This window comes from Borostomias antarcticus (genome assembly GCF_949987555.1).
Source record: "Borostomias antarcticus genome assembly, chromosome: 17".
Classification (NCBI taxonomy): domain Eukaryota; kingdom Metazoa; phylum Chordata; class Actinopteri; order Stomiiformes; family Stomiidae; genus Borostomias; species Borostomias antarcticus.
The window spans coordinates 6,256,145-6,278,333 of NC_140250.1; the positions used below are offsets into that span (position 1 = coordinate 6,256,145).

At 43.2% G+C, this 22,189-nt stretch overlaps 2 protein-coding genes across 2 annotated transcripts; both read left to right on the forward strand.

Moving 5' to 3' along the window:
* The first annotated feature begins 13,611 nt into the window (after positions 1-13,611).
* On the forward strand, positions 13,612-16,842 carry trmt10a (tRNA methyltransferase 10A). The gene is made up of 6 exons (XM_084451790.1): positions 13,612-14,067; positions 14,448-14,613; positions 15,174-15,320; positions 15,408-15,557; positions 15,679-15,784; positions 16,311-16,842. The coding sequence occupies exons 1-6, from the start codon at positions 13,898-13,900 to the stop codon at positions 16,535-16,537; spliced, it is 966 nt and encodes a 321-aa protein (XP_084307916.1). The 5' UTR covers positions 13,612-13,897; the 3' UTR covers positions 16,538-16,842.
* A 283-nt stretch (positions 16,843-17,125) lies between these two features.
* spata6l (spermatogenesis associated 6-like) lies at positions 17,126-21,067 on the forward strand (the record flags this gene model as incomplete). Its single annotated transcript, XM_084451974.1, has 11 exons — positions 17,126-17,173; positions 17,421-17,558; positions 17,663-17,711; positions 17,828-17,869; positions 18,119-18,243; positions 18,323-18,415; positions 18,549-18,819; positions 19,724-19,868; positions 20,070-20,163; positions 20,580-20,670; positions 20,960-21,067. 10 exons carry the CDS (start codon positions 17,126-17,128, stop codon positions 20,643-20,645), a joined length of 1,071 nt encoding a protein of 356 aa, XP_084308100.1. The 3' UTR covers positions 20,646-20,670; positions 20,960-21,067.
* Positions 21,068-22,189: the final 1,122 nt, after the last annotated feature.

Below are 22,189 nucleotides of genomic sequence, written 5' to 3' on the forward strand. Positions count from 1 at the left end.
TGAGTTTATTAATCTTTATTATGCTCCACCTAGTGGAGAAATAGATTGCTTCCTTTCCATATGTGTAGAATTAGGTTTTTGCCAAAGATGTTGGATTATTTTTATGATATTTTATAATTTGATTCCACATTGTTGATTCTTTCATTTCTATTATAGTTGTGGATATTTAATCCACAAAGTGGGGAATTGTGAATGAATTTCAAGTCTCAACAAAGTGTTCTGTTTTCCCCCTTGACTGTTGTTCTAAACTTTGTAGTTCGTTCTCATAGATCAGTCTGTTAGAACTACAAATTCTTCCCTGTGTGACATCACTTCCCTGTCCTTCCCCCTGAAACTATGTCACTTCCTTTTTCACTGTATAACCTAACAACCTCGTCCTCAAGTGAACTCACTCTTGCCTGGATTCACTTCCTGTGCTGGAGTCCGACTCTGCAGAATCGTGACAGAATAAAACTATTGCCTTTGTTTAAAACCAGCTTGATCGACCACTCAGCGTGTTCTTCTAAACTAAACCAAGAGGTAAATTCCAAACACACGTCACGTGCCTCTTCCCTTCGTCGAGCCAGACAGCACCTATGGACGCCGCGCTTCACACACCACTGTAAGGTTGACATCCAACATTCTCTTTGATGTGTGTGTGTGATGCCAAGTGTTGTAAACTTAGCTGACTTAGGATAGGCTGTGATAATCTGACATCATTCTTTTAATTTCTGCTGTGTTTTCATATTTCATATTACGTGTTTTTCCATCTATTATTGAATTGTGTTATAACATTATTTTGATAATTGATTAGTATAACTTCAATAAATATTATTAACTTTTGACCACATCCAAGCGTCATCACATTATCTTAGGTCACTTGATTGAGTCAAGAACCCCTCCTACAGACAGAGATTGATGAATAAATTAGACTATTGATAAAGGTTATCTTGTTTCCCTGTACAGAACAGGGTGGTGCCCCATATACGAGTTGATTTAATGCATTAAATCCATTTTCCTTCATATTTGTGATAACCGCGGTATAATCATAAATTATACCGGTCATAGCTCTAACCCTATAACACGCTACATATTTTGGTGCCCCGTGTGAGGCTCAAACTAAATCTAAGATTAATGTTTACAGCCCAGATTGTTGATCAAAAGCATTAAAACGTTTTGTGTGCATGGTGAAAACTTGTCCCAGTAGATCGGTCGTATCCCCTCCCCAATCAGTGATAGTAAGTTGTTTGGAGAAGTGATTGTCAGTACGTAGTATTTGGTGATCATTTGTATTGCAGAGATCTGAGACAAGAGCATAATCACGATAAGTTTGTACCCACATCAGTTGTGAACCGTTGTGGAAAGTGTATTGCATATTACAGTATTGTAAGAGAGCGGAAGAGAGCTCCGTCTCGTTTCTAATGCTGTGGTGCTTATTAGTTCACGTGAAGCAAGCACTGAACTGCTCAACAGTCAAGGCCTTAAATCGAGGCGGTCTGGGATCGACCCTTGACCGCGTTACAAGGCTAGCTTAGCTAATTAGCCATTCCCAGCACACTTGAAGCTGCTAGCTACCATCTCCCCCCAGTTAGCACCTCTGCTAACGCATTAGGCCCGAGCTAGCAGTTAGCTTAGCGACTACTGCTAGCCTCCGGCCAAGCCATAGCCACCGCTAACTGCTTGCTAACGCCCTAGCCCCCAAGCTAACAGTTAGCTTAACAACTACAGCATTTAAATCATTTCAGTGATTTGAAATTTCAAGAGAAACCCCAACTTGTACTGACTACTGTAAACTTGTATGACAGCAATGGTAAAACAACAGGAGTTGTTGAACAGAGGGTCTTAAACTAGCCAGCACGTGCTATGAGGTCAGGCGACATTGAAGAAAGAAGGATTCATACAAGAGAATGTATCAGTTTATAATTAATATTTGTGATTCACCCCAATAATACAATGGCTACCTACTCTGTAACCAGAATAGCCTACCTTATATAGGGATTGACAAACCTCTACTGTGAAACAGTTTAGAGTTTGGTTTAATTTGAAAGTGCAGCTAATTCAAACAAGCACCCAAGGGAGTGAACTGAGAACTCACTACCCATGTAGTTCCAACCTCCAATCTAAATCCATTCTATTGCATCTGCTCGAGAAAACATGCTCAATTCAATGGAAATGGACATGAAAGCTACAAAGTTGTTATAAAAGGTACAAAGTCGTTCGAAAACACAAAGCATGGCAAGATAAAGTAAAAATTGATGAAAATGAAAATCCTGCTTACCATTCACAACGTGTTGTGTGCGCCGCCATTGTGCTACTGACGTCAGGTGTGTTTATTGGACCTGGTGGATGTCACCCGAGTTCCCGACTTGGAAGTCCGACTTAAGTGACCGTTCTATTGCACTTTTCTGTGTCGGAGGTCGGATCTTTCCGAGTCCCAAGTACAATAGAACACAACATAACTGTTGGGGTTTCGACCTAAAATGCGCCCCATGGTGGAATGAAATAATGAATTGATAACAAATGGCTAATAAGTGGTTTGTGAAGGGTAGTTATTAGGTGGGCTTGCCCAACTTGTGATATTCCCACTATTTCTCTTTCTTTCTTTCTTTCTTTCTTTCTTTCTTTCTTTCTTTCTTTCTTTCTTTCTTTCTTTCTTTCTTTCTTTCTTTCTTTCTTATTATTCTCCTCAGTTTTTTGCCGCTTTATAACTTCTTCATACTTTGTGCTAGAAACTTCATTCAAACTTTAAAATGTTCATGATGGTAAGCTTTTGCGCGGATGTATTCAGACTTTTTATTTTGTAAACTGCCTGCACTCCTACAGTTTTGACAGCTCACACACATATTATATATCGAAATGTAAACTGTGCTGATTCGTACAATGTAACGTATGGCGCTGCACTCTTTTGAGCTGCTTATTTTGCTTTTTCTTGTCGCTATGCCTACAGTTTTATACACATATTATATATTGAAATGTTCAGACAACTGTGCTGATTCGTACAATGCAAGTATCTAAGCTGTGTGACTTTTTTCGCTGTATGCCGATTTGTTCGACAACTGCGCTCCCCATTGAAACGTATGGCGATTGAGTCAGCAAATTCTGTGTGTTCTGTGCTTTGGTGCTGTTAGCTGTGCTGCTGCGCTGTGGTTGCTATGGTGACAGTTAACAGGAGAGAGCTTGAAGGCATCTTAAAGAGATTTGCGTTATGACCATTTGTTTGAGGACCATGCTCACCATTCAAACTAATGGCACTCCACTCTAGCTTTTGAGTTGCTCATTCTGAATTCATACCTGTTTTCTAACCTGTCACTACTACAGTTTTTAAGCTTAATGGACATATTATATCTCAAAATGTTCAGCTGGTTCCCAGGATCCCTATGATGTAAACATCTAAGCTGTGACATTTATACTTTTTGAGCTGGAGCTGTCTGAAGCATAGATATGAACACGAGATGACTCGTAATGGATTGAGCGGCGCAAAATACGGCCGCCATATTGGTCCGGTACCGCTGTCACATGACAACCGCTCTCCTCAGCAGTTTGTCAGTAAAAGGAAAGTGGAAACAAATATGTTTGTCTTTGAACTATCCATAACAGTCAAATAACACAAATAATAAATAAATAAAATAAAAAATTACAAAGTGCAAAACAGCAGCATCCAACAGTTTTAGTTGCATCTATCAGCTAACAACTATCTATTTATCATCGTTCACTTAAAAGAGCCGGCACATAGAGCCGTATCGTTCCCGACCGACCCATCACTAGTTTACTTGCAGAGCTCTGTACCGGACCAAGATGGCGGCCGCGCTTTTCGTCCGGCAGCAATCAAATCAACGTCAATGCGGCGTCTAGTGTCTGAAGCTGGTCATGCTTTCCCATGCAAACAATTGATGGAATGTTCGGTGTCAGTTGTGATTTGAATTCGGGTGCATGCGCAGCCTCTCTTAAAGGTACAGACACCCTTCTATGACTACTGTAGCATTATATTTCTACCTTCAGATGAATGATACAGATTAGATGTAACTCTTAACAATCACGACAGTGGAGATGATTGTAGACTTTAGGAAAAAAACAGCCACCCCGCACCACACACACACACACGCACGCACACACACACACACACACACACACACACACACACACACACACACACACACCTTAGTATTCTAAACAATCTGGGGATTAGTCTACCAGGTGGGTGGCCCGGACAGAGGTACACTGTCCCCTATGACATGAAGGGGCGTGTTTCACCACGAGTTTCGCCATCACGCCACTAACCACGCCACAGACTCCACAACTCAGCCTTTGAGTGAGCTAGAGACACACGGTCTTCGCTGGTGGGTGCATGGAGATTGCCCGGAGGTCATTGCACTGCCCCCAACTGGCTCTGACCTGAGGGGGCGGAGTCTCACCACCACACCACTATCCACGCCACTGGCCCCACAACTCAGCCCCTGAGTGGGCTAGAGACACACGGTCTTCACCGGTGGGGGTGGGTAGGTGGCCCGGAGAGGGGTACACTGTCCCCAACCGGCTCTGACCTGAGGGGGTGGAGTCTCGCCATCACGCCACTGTCTACGCCACGGACCCCACAATTCAGCCCCTGAGTGGGCTAGAGACACACGGTCTTCGCTGGTGGGTGCATGGAGGTTGCCTGGTCCGTAGTAGTACTAGCAGTAGCTGTTACATACAGCTGCAGCACCTAGCCTACCTCACATTTTCTACAGGAAATGTACTTTCTAGTTATGAAATGTTATTTAAAGAATTTGTTCAGGGTCTAGGCTCTTTTCTGCTATTTCTGGTCAGACTATACTATGCTATACAGCATCATTGACTATGACTCAATGCAACAGCATTACTGCAAAGTCCTTCAAGTGGGTCAGATACACAACCAATACAGAGGTGAAAGACTGTAACTATCGCAAGCCTCAACTATGCTGTGAATAAGTGAGCGTGTTGCGTTGAAAATAAATAAATGGATAAACTATGCGTCAATAATATAAATGTATGCAACAGCATATCCAATTGCTTTTTCAGTCAGCACAACCCACAGGCCACAAGATGGAAACAGGGGATGTGTGTCTCTTTTCCCTTCCCTCCTCCTCCCCGCCTCGACCTACCATTCCCCTTGCATACAGCCTCTCTCTTCTCCCTACTCCTCCTCTCCCCTTTCAACTCTCCTCCACCACCAACCTCCATCACCCCCCCAGTCCGCCTCCACCCCCCCACACACATGCACCTCCAGCCCCCCACCTCCACTCCTCCCTTTTCCTCACCCTATCCCAAACACAAACACCTCCTGGTAGTAGTGACAGAGACCCTACAGAGATAGACTGATTAAACACACACACACAATTAATGACAGTTCAAAGTTGGAAACATGGTCTAATGGTTCATTCATTATTTACAACCTCAAAAACATACAGCTACACGTTTGATACCTGCATATAGAATATAATAGAAGTATAGATAGAGAAAGACAGGAATAGAAATAGTTTAAATGTTTCACACACACACACAAACACACTCACCTGATGTAATTGAGTCTGCGTCCTCAGACAGATATCCAGATGGCAGTTGATTGTCTGTCAGGTGGAAACAGTTATAATGACATTTAACATTTAACTACGACACGCACACACACACTCACTCATTACCTTCCACCTTTTCCGTGAGTGTCAGGGTGTTGAGAACGCCCACGAGGGCGAAAAGACACAATCTGGGTCTTCATTTCCTGTAGTAACACAACAGTTGACATCATCATACGTAAAAAAAGGCATTATTTACTCACCGATGATAAACACAGAGCAGTCTACACGCATAACAATGGCACACGATTATGAAACAGAGACATCTGAAAGTCTAAAATCCATTAGTAGCTAAGCAGAATCCAGGAAAACAGAGGGAGAAGGCACGTGTTCAAGACATCGAGAAGAACAGGGACACCTGAGAACCTCCTAGAAGTGTCCTTCACCAATTGATATGTGGACCATAACGGTCCAGTTTGGACAGGGAACCTCAGATGTTTTAAGCTACTTTGTAGATATAACCAAATATACTGCAGTAAGCTTGCAGTAAGCCTGCAGTAGGCCTATTATAGGCGGTCAGATATACTAATCATGTATACTATGAGTCCAAGTTCCACAAACATTTCATTAGCTCTAGTAGAAAGGAGAACTTACCACTGAGAGGGTAAAGATGTCTGTGGGTTGCAGACATTAAAGATGTCTAACCCTTCAAATCGCACCTGTGAGTTCTCTGATGAGTTTACCTGGTTTTTATACACTAGCTAGTCAGGACAGTTAGTCTTGAGGGGGTGATCATCTAGTGTTTGTTTATTTACTGTCAGCTTTACATAATTCTGTAGGAGGCCTCCACGTGACCACTGCTGTATCGCCTGATGGCTGCTGGCTAGGACTAGGCACCAAACCTTTTTTGGCACCGACCGATTGGCGTCCCTACTACCGAGGACCGGATGCTGTTTAAGAATTCGGTGCTTATCTTCGGTACTTTAGAAGAAAAAAAGGAAATTGCAAAAAAAATAAAGTAAAAATAAAGAGTATCGAGTATGAAAACTTAAAAAATAATAATAAAATGAATAATAAGGTATGAATGTGTGCGACAAGGTCATTTGTACCAAGACAGGAAATACCTCTAACTTAAGGAAGCATCTAGTCGTCCACATTAATTTGCGACAAGAGAGCTGTACCGTGTTTGACTGTATGAAACAGACACAGCCCACTTCCACAAAAGAGTACGAGATCATGGATGTTAGCCAACTGCCCCCTTGTCCAACACAATCTATGTCGTCAATGGAGAATGCGTCAGTGACTGGTGAAGATTTCGGAGAAGCAGCTGCTACGTCTTCTTCAGGTAACATCATTGGGAGTGTACGCTAACTAGCTAACGTTAGTGCTGCTAAGTTAGCCTCATGCTCCCCGCACAAGCTTTAGTTTGCTTGCTAGATAGCTAACTAGCTAAACGTTGCGTCGAAGCTAGCTAGCTAACATTTTATGCAGGGCCACTTAATATTGCGGCACCCCAGTAGCTAAACATAATATTAATGAAATGTTGATTTCATGTCTTATGTTGCCCTGCTGCCAAACGCCCTCGTGTTTTGGTCCGAGCAGCACAGGTCACAGGGATAGCCTGCCAGCGCTGTCAGAACTGTCACTCAAGTACCTGTGTATCCAGGCACCTTCTACACCTGCAGAACGCATATTTTCCACCGCAGAAGACACCATCACGGTACAGCTCTCTTGTCGCAAATTAATGTTGTAGACGATTAGATGCTTCCTTAAGTTAGAGGTATTTCCTCCAACTCTCCCCCACAACTCATGCAGCAGTCTCCCCCCCTTGTTACCTGTAAGTTATGGCAGGTATGTAATTACAAGAAATCTAGGCTGGTAGGTGATACATTATTGGTGAAATCATGTCAAGCCATTTACAAACCAATAATAAACATGACAAAGTTATTTGAACTTTAATAGTAAACACACCAAAAATTAAATAAAAGTAATGCTCCCGGTCACTCTATACACACACATGATTAGATGTGATATTTGGCTCTAATATCTTTAAAGAGGCGACCAAGGACACCCTTGCTGTGTTCTTCTCTGAACCAATAAATCCACTGAATGAAGGCGAGGTTCTGCTTGAGCGTCCTCACTGTAAGGTTGCCTCTGTAGTGGTATACATCTTGTTTGAAGGATGTCCAAGCTCTCGCGAGATGCTGGGAGTGAGCACCTGTTATTGGGTGAACAGAGAACCTCTGGTGGTTTGGATTTTCAGAAAGATACTGTATAACCATATAATTACACAGAGACAGGTAAAGTTGCATTTTCCAGCTCAGATTCCACATTATTACATAGAAACTACCATCTCTTTTTCCAGGTAATAAACTGTGACCTTCGTTTGGATTTTAGGAAGGATATAACCATATTATTACTTAGAAACTGGTAAAGTTGCATTTTCAATTTCAGATTCCATGTTATTACATAGAAATGACCACCTCTGTTTTCAGATAATAAACCATGAGCTTAATTGGGATGTTAGGAGGAAGGATAATAACCATATAATTACATAGAAACAGGTAAAGTTGCATTTCCAATTCAGTTTCCATATGGAAACTAGAATCTCTGTTTCCAGGTAACAAATTGTACCTTAAATAGAGATTGGGGGGTAACTATATGGTAACTACTACTAATAACTACCGATAACTACGTGTAATTACTTGGTAATTTCCAAGTAGTTATGTAGATTATTACAGGGTTTATTAGTTGGTAACTACTTTACATGGTAACTACTCCTGGTAACTACTAGTAATTTGTTGGCAATTCCCTAGTAATAATGTAGATATTACCAGGGTATTACTATGTTATTACCGTGCTGTAATGTAAAGTGGTACCGTTATTTATTTATAGTTCTTATAGTTATTTACTTCATGCTTCATTTGTTTATTCCTATTGTTGTATTGTGTGCGTAACTCTGTGAAATGTGGAGTAACTGGTGAAACTGACTCCTCCAAGGAGCACTGCCAGTCCCTCCAAGAGGGACGACCCTATTGGCGCAACTGTCAGCACGTCCGCCTCCCAAGACCTGGGTTCCAATCCCACCCTGAGCATGCCAAAACAGTTGGGTTACATGTGTCTTAATTGTATTCTGTACTGTACTTATTCTGTTCTGTCTTCTGCTACTATAATGCTTGAAAGTGTCCTCCCCGGAATGATTTAAGTCTATGTTATATTATCTAATCCTGTGCTGTACTCTGTCCTGGTGTGCTCTAGTGTGTTACTGAATCATCATCATCATCTTCATCATCACCTCCATTATCTACTCTTTAGGCCTGTTGCTGGGACCTATAGCCAAGGAACAAAGTCTCTTAGAGAAAAGCTGAAAGAGATGTAAATGAAGGAACTGGAAATGTGGCTACATTCTATTGGTTGCAAACATCGACAAACATGTGTGCGTGTGCATAATATTTGCTATTCCTCATAACCAAATTCAGTGATGCCCAAAGCTATTTGGAAAATGGTTTTGCATACATCATATCTTGCTGCCTGAGGCTTATGCTCTGCTCCTCTTCTCTTAAATGGTAAATGGACTGCACTTATATAGTGCTTTTCCACCTTAGCGGCACTCAAAGTGCTTTACAATGGCCTCTCGTTCACCCATTCACACACACATTCACACACCAATGGCGGTAGCTGCCATGCAAGGTGCTAGCCTACTCATTGGGAGCAATTTGGGGTTAGGTGTCTTGCTCAAGGACACTTCGACATGTGGACAGTCGGAGCTTGGATTCGAACCGCCGACCCTTCGAACATTGAACAACCCGCTCTACCAACTGAGCTACAGCCGCCTCTTTTCTCATATAAGTGAATAAAAAGCATCAATAAATAGTCAAAGCACTGAAAAGTGGTCTATGAGAGTTTAATTGAGGAAAACTGTCAGTTTGGGAGTTGAAGACACGGATAAGGTAATCAGGCATCAACAGTACCTCGACCAGACAACGCTCTAGTCAGAAGAGATCATTAATACAGCTGGTCGTGGACAGTGTACCTCTCTCCGGGCCACCCACCTGCCCCCACCAGTGAAGACCGTGTTTCTCTAGCCCTCTCAGGGGCTGATTTGTGGGGTCCGTGGCGTGGACAGTGGCAAGACTCTGCCCCCTCGCGCCATATTGGGTCGGGGGCTGTGGACCCCTCTATAAACCCTTTATACACATTATTTGACCTTTCAATTCTCTTACATAAACAGACAGTGAGTGTGTGGTGTCTGAAATAATAAAGAAATATAATGTATAACTAACAGAAATACTTACACAAATAAACTAAATTGCCTAATTCAAATACTCATTGAATTGCTGAAACTGAACAAGGAACAGTCTATCTTAAGCCGCCTTTACACCATTGCGGAAAAATGACTGCGGTACGGTTCTGAAAAGACCGGAAGTCATTAGTTTCCTATGAGAGTCCGCAGACCGCATGTGACAGGGCTCCGAGCATGGAGGTATAATATAAACTGGAGACGGCATTGAAAATGACTGCCTATTCATTTCAATGAAAGTTGCTCACCGGCGCATGAAGCCATTTGACGTAGTGGCCAAAGCTCTGTATTGCAAGTCACGTGACGGCATGCGGCCCAAGACCCTTATTTCCCATGGTTTGTGGATTATGATAGATAGGGCTAGAAAAGGAAAACAAAATTTTTCTGGGTATCATTCAGCATCAGAGACCAATCTAATCAATATAAACTTTTAATTCAATTGTTTTTTTTTGTTTTTGAAGCCACCAATACCTGTATCGAGCCCATTTGAAACATGTGCTGTGAACGAGCATCAGGGACGCTGGGCGCGCATTCATGAGTCCTGCGAACTCGGCGGAAAAAACTTCACCATAGGAAGACCCGCCCTACTCTGCCTCTGATTGGATAGGAAGTCATATGTAATGACGTCGGCTAACATTTGCTATGCTTTTAGCAATGAAGCTCCTATGATCATGCTAATCATAGATATGAACGTATGTCTATGATGCAAATGATCATGACGTGGTTGACATCGTTGGAAAAGATCTATAGGGTAAGTGGGTCAATGTTGAATAAGTTAGCTAACATTATCTAATGTTACATTTCTTTATATTAACGTCAACTATATTGATAGGCTAGGTAGCTATGCTAACGGTAGCTAATGCTAACGGCTTAGGGTAAACTTTAGTTAATGTTAGTGAATGCTAACGTTACGTTCGGAGGTTTCAGATGTATTTCAATTTTAACATAATGTTGAGCATGCTCAATGTGACATTGTTCATACATTGATTACAGTCTGTAATCTTGTCTGGCGTTATTTAGCTATAGTGGGCTGATGCTTGCTGCTGCTACTATAGCATTTGCCACATTATACATCAAATTAATCAAGCATGGTTATTGTTATTACCTGAAGGCATTATTACCATTGCAAGTAAGCATGCCATGTATATGCCATGCCTGAAAATCTAATTAATATTGTGATTCTTCCCCATCATAGGTCATTGTACACTGATATAATCATTCTCCTTGCTTTTGCTAATACTCATCTCTTTTATCAAACTTTGTTCTAGGAAAGAAATCTGGGTGTGATTTCGGTGCTAGTGCTCACCCAGGCTGTTGTCATCTCCCGCCTGGACTCCTGCAACTCCCTACTTGCTGCCATCCTGCAGCGTTGGCCATCAGACTCCTGGAGAAAGCTGCTGCTGACCTGGTGTTCAACAGCCCCATGCTCTTCCACACAACTTCCCTACTCCGTTCTCAGCACTGGCTCCCTGCGCTGTCCCATCCAGTTTAGGACTGTGGTGCAAGCCTACAGGGCAAATGAACAGCCCCCTCCTACCTCCAGGCTGTGGTCAAGCTCTGCTGCCTTGAGGTGATTGGTTCCCCAGTTGCTCCAAGCCCCCCTACGGCAGATTGGCGTGGCCATGGCTTTTTTCTGTCCTGGCCTCACAGTGGTGGAATGAACTGTGCACTGATGTCAGAACAGAGCCAATAATACACACTGTTCATAGTGAGCCTAGTTATTATTGATTAACTTGGTCTGTTTCCTCTCTCCTTGTCAGTCATTAAAATATGTTCAGTGTTTCACAATACTTATAACATTTCATTATTTTGTCTCACACCATTTCTGAAACAATCATCGGTGTCAGTATACATTTCCCTCCAATGTTATTTCTTGCCCATTTTTAACCATTTAACTACCAGACTGTACAAAAGAATTGCACACCTATAGTATTTTCTATTGGTGATTTATATTCTACAAGGTATAGCCTACTTCTCCACTTTCTCACAATGTTGGTATGAAATGGCAGTCAAACTATTAACCCAATTGAATTAAAAGTTTATATTGATTAGATTGGTCTCTGATGCTGAATGATACCCAGAAAAATTTTGTTTTCCTTTTCTAGCCCTATCTATCATAATCCACAAACCATGGGAAATAAGGGTCTTGGGCCGCATGCCGTCACGTGACTTGCAATACCGAGCTTGGCCTGAAAGCCCATGGTGGCTTCAATGCGCCAAGCTGATCCTGGGGGCTTGGCTCCGAGGGATGCGGTGCGGACAAACTTCCGCTCCGGTGGACGTCCGTATGCGTTCCAAAAATGTTACTCATCCGGCAAATCCCAGTCCGGCAGTACGACTGGAAAATAGCATTGCTATGGTTTTGGTAAACAATGGTGTGTGTAAATAATGATAGATCACTTTATTGTCACTGTACTTGAATAATTTAATGTTATAAACTATATCGTTTTCCAAACAGAATTAACAAGCCCATGTGATCTAGTGAAGCACGTTGTCAATATAACGAATATAACCAGACAATCTAACCAGCATAGAGCCGGCTTCGGCTATGGCTAGTTAGCTAACGTTAGCTATAAGCTTCGTAGATTTGTCAAACTTAATAAATACGACACACCCCAAAGCTGTCAAAATAGTTCAATATTGATGTAACTAAGATAGCTGGGTGATAAAATATTTTTTCCACAGACACATTTTGCTACAAAGTCTGTAACCTTTTAATATAGTTTGGCAAATTTGTACCACTTCGATGTCCGCCATGATTGTTGACAGATTTACTGACTGCTCGGTGACGTCGACACCCGACGGATTGTCCGGCAGTTTCAGCTCCCTGCATCCGAAAGTTTTTGGGATGGTATACGGTGGTACGGGGTGTCCCCCAGGGTGCGGATTGCGGAAACTGGAGTTATTTTTCCGCAATGGTGTAAAGGCAGCTTAAGCCTGTTGCTGCCCACTGAACAAGGAACACAAGTCTATCTAAGCCTGTTGCTGCCCTCCTGTGGCCGAAAACGGTAAATGCTCTTGTGGTAGCACACAGAACTGCAGGTTCTGGAACCACTGTCTATCTAAGCCTGTTGCTGCCCTGTGGACGAAAACGGTAAATGCTCTTGTGGTAGCAACATAGAACTGCAGGTCAACAATGGGACAAGGGGAAAAAGGGACATTTACTGGACATTTGCTATTCTAGCTGCGCGGCTGGCCAGCCACTCACAAAAAATGTTCTATTTATTTTTCCGAGGTAGTCTTCTTCTGTGGTGGTGGTGGTCTCTTTGAAGCTTCAAAACACCGCCACCACCACAGAAGAAGACTACCTCGGAAAAATAATTTCACTCGGACAGAACGCGTCTAAATAAGTTATTTAATGGTAGCGCCGAGGCTTCAAAACCCAGCATTTGTTTAAATAGACCCTTTTGCTTACGTAAGTGAAGTTTCATGCTTATCTGACACTTGTAAATATGAGCGCCTCTCCTAAATAGGCCGACACCGATTTATTTTGACGGCGAAGTGAACGGAGGATGAAAGGACTGTAGTCTGGCATGAGCGAGCATACGACTACAGGACTGAAAACGGCTAACCTTTAACTGTGTTATGAATGTGTGTGGGGTTAGCTTTTTATTCCAGCCTCCAGTTCAGTGGGGGGCGGTAATGCATCCGGAAGTTTTGCCAACCACCAATAAACCAAAAGAAGGCGATGACGACAACGTTGTGCGACGTGTGGAATGCAAACAAGGCTAGTTTAATTCATCCGTGAAGCAAAGAGATTGCAAGTAGGTGGTAGTTTGTAAACCGTTTAGCCAGATTGCTAGGCAATGCAAATATATAAACATATATATGCAAAACACTAGCATCAAGACCTCATTACTCACGTGAAAGACTCGGCTTACTATTGTTCCTCACTGTTTTAGCTTCGTTTGTTCACTGGTTTACCGTTAACGTTATAGCTACACATCTCAACACATTAGCTTAGCTAAATCTGACCAGCGGTGAGGGCTAACTGAACGTTACATACATTTAATCATACTTTACAGCTTTATGTTGCTAGCCAAAACACCGAATTCGCAGAGGGAAGAGGTGAACTAGCTTAGCACTGCCAATGTCCAGCGATACTGTAGGGGGTGTCCCAATGTCCCAGGAGGGTGAGAATGTGACCGAGGCAGTGGACCACGGGGATACCAATAACCGTAAACCGGATGATCTATCAAAAAGGCAGAGGAAGAAGCTTTTGAAACACCAGCAATGGGAGGAACAGAGGGACCTCCGCAAGTAAGAGGCTTTGCCTGCTATCGTTTTTGTTGGTTTTGAGTCTGACAGGTTCCATGTGCTTAGTGGCTCCTTTATGTACACATTCAGATGTAAACCTCACGCAGATTCACAGAAAATCGATTTAGAAAACTAGCAGTAGCCTATTAGAGCCAAGGATCACACCAATTACTTATTTCAGCCACAAAATCATGCCACCGACATCTCCTGGAGAGTGGATGTCTGGACGTATTGCAAGCTCCATTCAATTCAAATTCAGATGTATCCTGGTGTTCAGTTCACACAATCATAGAATCTCCCTTGTGTTACTTTCGTTTTTTGTTTTTTTTCACCATTCCGTGATGTCATCTGTCCTGTTGGATTAATTGTATCATCGTCCGCAGGCAGAAACGCAAAGAGCGTAGGCAGAAGAGGCGCCTGGACAGACAGGCTCCGGGGGAGGAGGGAGCCGCTGGGTGGGTCGGCCGCAAGCGCTTGCGCAAGGAGGTGGAGCCCAGCCCTCTGAAGCTGGTGGTGGACTGCAGCTTCGACTGCCTCATGACGTTCAAGGTGAGAGAGTGTTAGTGAGGGAGAGCTGGGGGCGGGAGAGAGAGAGCTGGGGGCGGGAGAGAGAGAGATGGGGGCGGGAGAGAGAGAGATGGGGGCGGGAGAGAGAGAGCTGGGGGCGGGAGAGAGAGCTGGGGGCGGGAGAGAGAGAGATGGGGGCGGGAGAGAGAGAGATGGGGGCGGGAGAGAGAGAGATGGGGGCGGGAGAGAGAGAGCTGGGGGCGGCTGCGGCTCAGGAGGTAGAGTGCGACGGGTCATCCGGCGACCGCAGGGTCAGATTCGGGCAGTTCAAATCCTGGCTTCTGTCCTGTCCACATGTCGAAGTGCCCTTGGGAAAAGACACCAAAGCCCAAATTGCTTCCAAAGAGCAGGTTAGCACTTTGCATGGCAGCTGCCATCATTGGTGTGTGAATGAGAGGCCACTGTAAAGCGCTTTGGAAAAAAGCGCTATATAAGTGCAGTCCATTTACGGAGAGAGAGTAGTGGATATGGTATTCACCATGTAAATTGTAAAAATGTACAGTATTGGACATTTTTTCTCTCTCACTTCTTACTCGATGAAGGATGTGAGGAAGCTCCACAAGCAGATCCAGAGGTGTTACGCGGAGAACAGGCGAGCGTTACACCCTGTACAGTTTTATCTGACCAGCCTCGGTGGACAGTTGAAACAAAATATGGATGAAACCGACAAAGGATGGGTGAATTGGAAGGTAAGCTCCCCCCCCCCCCCCTCCCTCCTATCTCTTTCTCATCATATATTCACGATCAAGTCATTGAAGTGTGAGTGTCTTGGGTAGGATATAACTATCAAAACAGAGCACTACCATGAAGCCATAGCCAAGGAGGAGCTGGTGTACCTCACTTCTGACTCGCCCAACGTCCTGACGGAGCTGGACGAGACCAAGGCGTATGTCATCGGAGGCCTGGTGGACCACAACCACCACAAGGTCTGGCCTACACATCTGGGACGCCCCCGCCACGATGACCGATGACATGTTGATAACCCAGGCGTAGACTTGACTGTTTCGTCCCTTGATTTTTCCCTCCTCTTTCCGTGGGTGTTAATAGGGGATCACCTTCGAGAGAGCCAAGGAGCTGGGGATCCAGCACGCACAGCTGCCGTTGACTAGCTTCGTCAAGATGAACAGCCGTAAAGTGCTGGCCGTCAACCACGGTGGGTTTGCACACGCTGATGAGGGATCAGGAAATGGCACAAGCGACCTAAAAAATAATTTGTTAAGTTCATAAATGTGTGTGTTTATGTTTCCAAAGTATTTTCTTCAAGTATTTGTGCATATGACCACACCTGTAAGTTTGAACTTGAATAGTGTGAGTCTATCTGACTACCATTTAACGCCCTTACATGCACTCACCGTTTCTTATGTGTTCACATTACACTACTACTTTGTTATTAGATGATTATCTCTATGAATTCTAACTCCAGATTATTTTCGAATGTCCTTTCATATGGTTCATATAGATTGTATGTAGAGTTTGTACTTATTTTAAAACTTTGACCCCGCTATGGTCACACCCACTTCCTTTTACCCTTGTATATACCCTGCCCCCTCACATGTTCAGTATTGCACCTGAGGAAAGCCATTTGTGCCGAAACGTTGTGCCCTATTTATTAAACTCAACCGTGGGAGCTACTTGCAGTGTGCGGACGGTCTCTCTGACCCCCTGTTGGGTGTTTCCAGTCTTCGAGATCATTCTGGCGTATATGGAGAAGCGCGACTGGCAGGAGGCGTTCTTCACTGTCCTACCGCAGAGGAAGGGGGCGGTGCCTGTGGACGAGGAGGGGAGAGCAGCGGAGGACGACGGGGATTCGGACGGTGACTCAGACGAGGCAGAGACGGCCGGCCGTAACGCCGGCACACAGGACCGACGAGAGACGGGAAAGGGCGAAGTGGACACATTTCAATAGAACAGCGCTCAAAAAGGGAGAACTTCTGCATAGACCCGAAATGCAATGCCCTTTGGGAATTCATTGTTTCAAAATGGTTGATTTAATGAATTGCTTGCTGAGGTCAGGATTATCCTATCTAATATTGAGTTGTACATTTTGTTTGAGATTGTACAGAGATGTTTTTTGATGACAAATAATTTAAATTATATTTTGACAGTTTTCTAGTTTTACTGTTTTCTCCCAGGCATTGTGATAATATTTTCTTGGAGTGCTTATATTAAGTGAACAAGTCAATATTTTCATTTTTATTTTGGATTAATGTCAAATTCAAGTGCTTATCATCAAGACTTGCTGTTCTGTTCATTAAAAAGGGATATTGATGCACAATTTCCCAGACTTGAGTGTTGCCAGAGGATTTGCAGATGTTCAATGTCTTACAGTTTGGTTTAGCTAAAGAGCGACCTCTGGTGGCCAACGAAGGATAGACATCGGGCTCCACAAAAACAGAAGCGCCATGGAAACAAGATGCTCATTCTCGCAGGGGGCAGCAAACGGCTAAATTAGGTTAGCACATTTTATAAGCGTCAGCTTCTGGTTTATTAAGCTATGAATCGAAAAGCCATGAAAGTGGTGGTTGAACTGCAGTTCAGAGCGGTAAGACATGCGTTCAATTCGATATTTTTTATCGTAATTATTTGCGTTCTCTAGCTAAAATATATGGTGAACACTTAAGTCAGAGAGCTAACGTTAGCCAATTCCTAATTATTCAGGGACATGTCAACTTTGCTTCTGATCTACAACAACTTGATATAAGCCCTATTCAAATGAGCAGTGTTAGCTATAATTATGGAATAGATAGACCACCGAGTATTCTCTGTATAAATAGTATATTGTCTTTAAGGTATCTTGCCCTGGAGTGCACCTGCCTGCCAAAGATGACATCTACCTCAGCGTGTGCTTCATGAGCCAGTACCGCAAATCAGAGTGTCTTCCCCCTGTTTTCCCTTTGCTCTTTCTAGAGAAGATGACATTTGAGAAGGTGTGTTAACCTCCTTATAGATTTTGTGACCCCCACCCCCAAAATACATTGACACATTTCTGCACAAAGTAGTTCAACACTCATTTTCTAGCTATATCCATTAGGTTTTCAAGTATGCAGTTGACCCAGGAGATGTTGCAGTGATGCTTGAAGGTATATTTAAGAGCATTTAATCTGATTCTTCTCATTGTATAGGTTTATGGGATTGTAATATGAGTACTCAACTTAAACAAAACTAAAAGTGATATAGGCTATGTATTCTTTTCCAGATGAAAGTGTAAAAATTGATTTGGTACAGCTTATTCCCCCAGGTTTGAATTATTTTCTCATTCCACTCTTATTCCATTGACATGAAAATAGTCTATTTATACAAAAATACATACAAAACTTTTTTTTTTGTATTATAATTGATATTCAGCTGATCTTACTTATTGTCTTTACTTTGTGTATGTGTGTTCAAATTCAAGTTTATTTGTCATAATGTATAAGATTTAGAATGCATTACTGTGTGTGTGTGTGTGTGTGTGTGTGTGTGTGTGTGTGTGTGTGTGTGGCCTCAGTGGGGGAGGCACTTGCCTGCTATGAGGTGGATGCCCGACAGTTCTTGTTCCCGGAGCCCAGGCTGGTCCCCTCCTTCTCCGGAGTAGACAGAGAAGTTCTAATGACCCGAGCGTGGACCTTCCCTGTAAGTCAGAACCCTGTTGACACTTCATATTATACACTCTCTGTGGAAAAGCTATACCCACCGGCTGTTGACCCTGCAGGGCATTGCTCCGAGGTTAGAGTTCTCCAGCAGAACAACCATAAGCGAGTGCCCAGCTGACGCTGAGACGTACATTCACCGGAATGTTCCCATGGTAATGTTTTCAGGCATTTCCACTTTCACTGTCTCTCCACACACACATCATGCCCTTCCGTGCTTGGATGTGCTGATTGGGTGAACAGTGATAATGGCTATACGTTTATTTTTTCTCCATCCTTCTAACAGAGGACGCGCGCTACAAAGAGGTCCCGCAAGCAGACATGCACATCGCCACAGCGGGCGCGCTCACCTCCGCCGGAGGGAAGAACGGGCCGGAGGAGGGCGGCGGGGGACCGGACCTCTGCCCGGTGGGCGGCGGAGACGCCCAGGTCGCGCTCCCTGCCCCCGTGGGCGGCCGGTCGTCGTCGTCTCAACGGCTGTCACGGAAACGCGCAGCAACTGGCCCAGCTCTCCCTGGACTCCCAGAGTTCCAGCTGGGACGAGTTACGGCCCGCTCATGTGAGTAGGTCTGACGTTTACAATCTGTGCCAATGTGCAGGTACAGTATGGGGATTTTGCATTAATTAATAAATAAATAATATCTGTCTTCTATCCTTTATTTCTACTATGGAAGTATCAGTATCCCAATGGCATACTGTATGTCCTGTATAAAAGGGAGTAGGGGTGTGACGATACACTAATCTCACAATACGATACACGATATTGGGTACACAATATTGATACGATATGATATTTTAACAATATTTTCAACAAAACTTGAATGATGAATATATGACACAAAATGTAAAACATCGCTGTTATTTGCCTAGTTCTTATAGTTTTTCATCTCGACGATGCATATCGTTGCGTTTTTATAACGCAATGTTTTATGGCACGATATCCTGTCACACCCATAAAAAGGAGTAATATAATATTTTACTCCTCTGCATTATCATATCCAGCAGGTGTCTGTCAACAGGCTGCTTCCTGGCTTGGCTGAGGGAGGAGAGTACACAGTAGTTACAGCAATACCCCTCAATTAGCAATACTCTGCATGTCCGGGCATGTACATGTAGCAATGATGTTCTCCTTTTACTAGTGTTGCTGTGTTGACAAAAGTAGATTAGACATTCTACTCAGTCACTTTTGGACACTAAAAGGGGGATAAAATAAAATAAAAGTGGTGCTGTTTTTCTGGTTTGACTCATGTTTCGGATTTGCAACTAAATCTCCTGAGTCGTCGTCTGTCTTTGCAGCGATTAGCCCGGACTTTATTCTCCCATGTGTCGTGTTTGCACAGTGACCCCATCCTCGCTGTCCTCCCCTTCCTCTGTTCTCTCCTAGCTGAGGGAATCGTGGCCTCGGGCTGGACACTCCTCCTCTCCCTGCCCCCCATCGTCCCCCTACCATGTCTCGCTGACAGATAGGCTTCCTCCGCCCCTGTCCAGTCGTCTGGTTTCAGGGGGTCCCGCCTCCTCAGACACACATGGTCCAGGATGCCGAGGGGGGTCCACTCCCAGCCCCTCCGTCATGTGGCGCACCTACAGGGAACACGCCAGCCAGAATGGGTCAGTCACTCTGATTGGTTGATCGATTGATGATCATAATGGATAATCAGGATTTTAAAAACAAAACATAACCACGCAAATGGTTATGAAGCATGAAATATACATGGAGTATAAATATGTTGATGTTTAGATCTACTGGTTTGGTTCCTGTGGATTGTGGCTAGTACTGTAGTCAACTTGTAGTTGAATCTGATTGGGCAGGTCACGTCCCAGTTCCCAGGGAATGTGGGAGGAAGTTCAAGAGCGTGTTCGAGGACTCCTGACTTCTCCAAGAGCAGTGCACAGACTGGTTTATGTGAGTAACATGCACACACACTCACACAGACACACACACACACACACACACACACACACACACACACACACACACACACTTAATCTTATCTTAACCTACTGTATCTAAAACTGACTTTTGACCCTCTGAATCCTTTTGTACTATTACTGTACATCCTGACATCATGAAAGATGGTCATTGTGAGCCATTCATTCATTCAGCTATTCATACCTTCATTTATTCATTCATTCATTAAATAAAAGATCGATTTTGGGAATCATGAATCGATTCTGAATCATTTGATTCAGAATCGATTCAGAATCGCTGAATCGATTTTTTAAACCCAGCCCTAGTTACCTCTGTGTATAAAATGCACTATACTAATTAAGTTTGATTTGATTTGCTGTGTCAGAGCCAGTGTCTTGGGATTGTTTCAGGGGGCCACAGATGCTGAAGTGGATGAGGTTCTAGCGCGCAGGTCCATCTCTCCAGGGCCTCCGTAGGGACTGGCAGGGACGTCCTCACAAGGTAGGAGGAACACGCAGTCACCTGTGTGTACTTATGTGTCACACTGTCTTAAAACAATTGAATCCCAAATGTAGTCCTCCCTTTTTTCATTTCATTTGCTTATTCAAATTCCCATTTGCGGTGATTGTTATCTTTTGTATATTTGGGAGAGTAGTATCGCAATTTCTATAACATTGTTTTGATGCCCACGTAATTTGCAGATAGTTATTGGTAAACAACACATTTGACTGACTAGCATGTTCTTGAAATATTTCAGTGTGGGCCCTTATCTTTGTGTTTTATTCTACAGTCTGCACCTCCAAGGATGACATGTTCAAGTATCTTCTCAGCCAGCGAAGAAGTCTCATTCATTTCAGCTGATTGATTACTTCTGCTAATAATGTCTTAATTCTTTCAGTGTGTTTGTGTCATGGCTTGGTGAAAAATGCAGTGTTTATAGTGTTTACATGAAGTCATAGAGAAAACTGTTGTGTTCCAGTGTGTGAATACATTTTAATCAGTTTAAATATCATATTGTCTATATCAAGTGTTTTAATTTTCAATGACAGTATAATAGGGTAAGCTGCCCCAAAGTCATGTTTCTCTCTGGCTTCCATCCAATGGGCTGACTATCGAGCCATTCTGTATCATTTGGAGGCCGTCAAAAGCAAAATATGAGAGGGTGCTGTGGTTCTGCGCAAACGAACATCATCTATCAGAGACGTAGCGGCCGGCCCGCCGTGTTACGTAAAAGCTCCACCTATTTCTGGAACATATGATGATCTATGATGATTCAGTTCCAGCACCTGGGCATGCGCTGAGCGGTCTGGAAACGCTGAGTTTCAGAGAGAAGACATTCATATACCGTCTACAGTAACCAAACTCCCTGAGAATCAGTACCCTTATAATACTGTAGTTAGGATTATGGTGTTGGTAGGGCTCATAGCCATCGATTTCTTTTGTGGTCGTGCAAGATTCTAAAATCATGTAAAATGATCTTTTCCAAGGTATATTAGTCTTTATTAGCTTGCAGTTACATACAGTACATCTAGTACATGTTGATTCATATACCGAAGTGGTTAATTGAGTGGACAGAATAACCATTGATTGATGCTGATTATGTCGCCATAATGTGCTTTTTACATTTACAGATTTTACTTACATAACAGATTATTTCCTTCCATTCATTTCACATCTTTCTAGCATCTTGGCAAGATCAGAGATTCCATGCTGTAAGCAACATCACACCTGAAATGAGGCCCATATGGCAGTTTTGAAATTACTAAATGATGACCAAAACCTCTTCAAGTCGTTGAGTGTGGGCAGTTACATCATACCATGCTTTGAAAAGATTATAAAGACAGGAAATCTGAGATAAAAAACAAAAAAAACAATGGTCATGTTCAGGTAATGTCATACAAACCAGCATTTCTAGTTATACATAGCAAATAATTAATTTACTAGACATTATGATTTCAATTACTTTACTTTAGACGTTACAAAGTCCTCAGGTGGGGATTGTAGTAGTAACAGTGTTCTG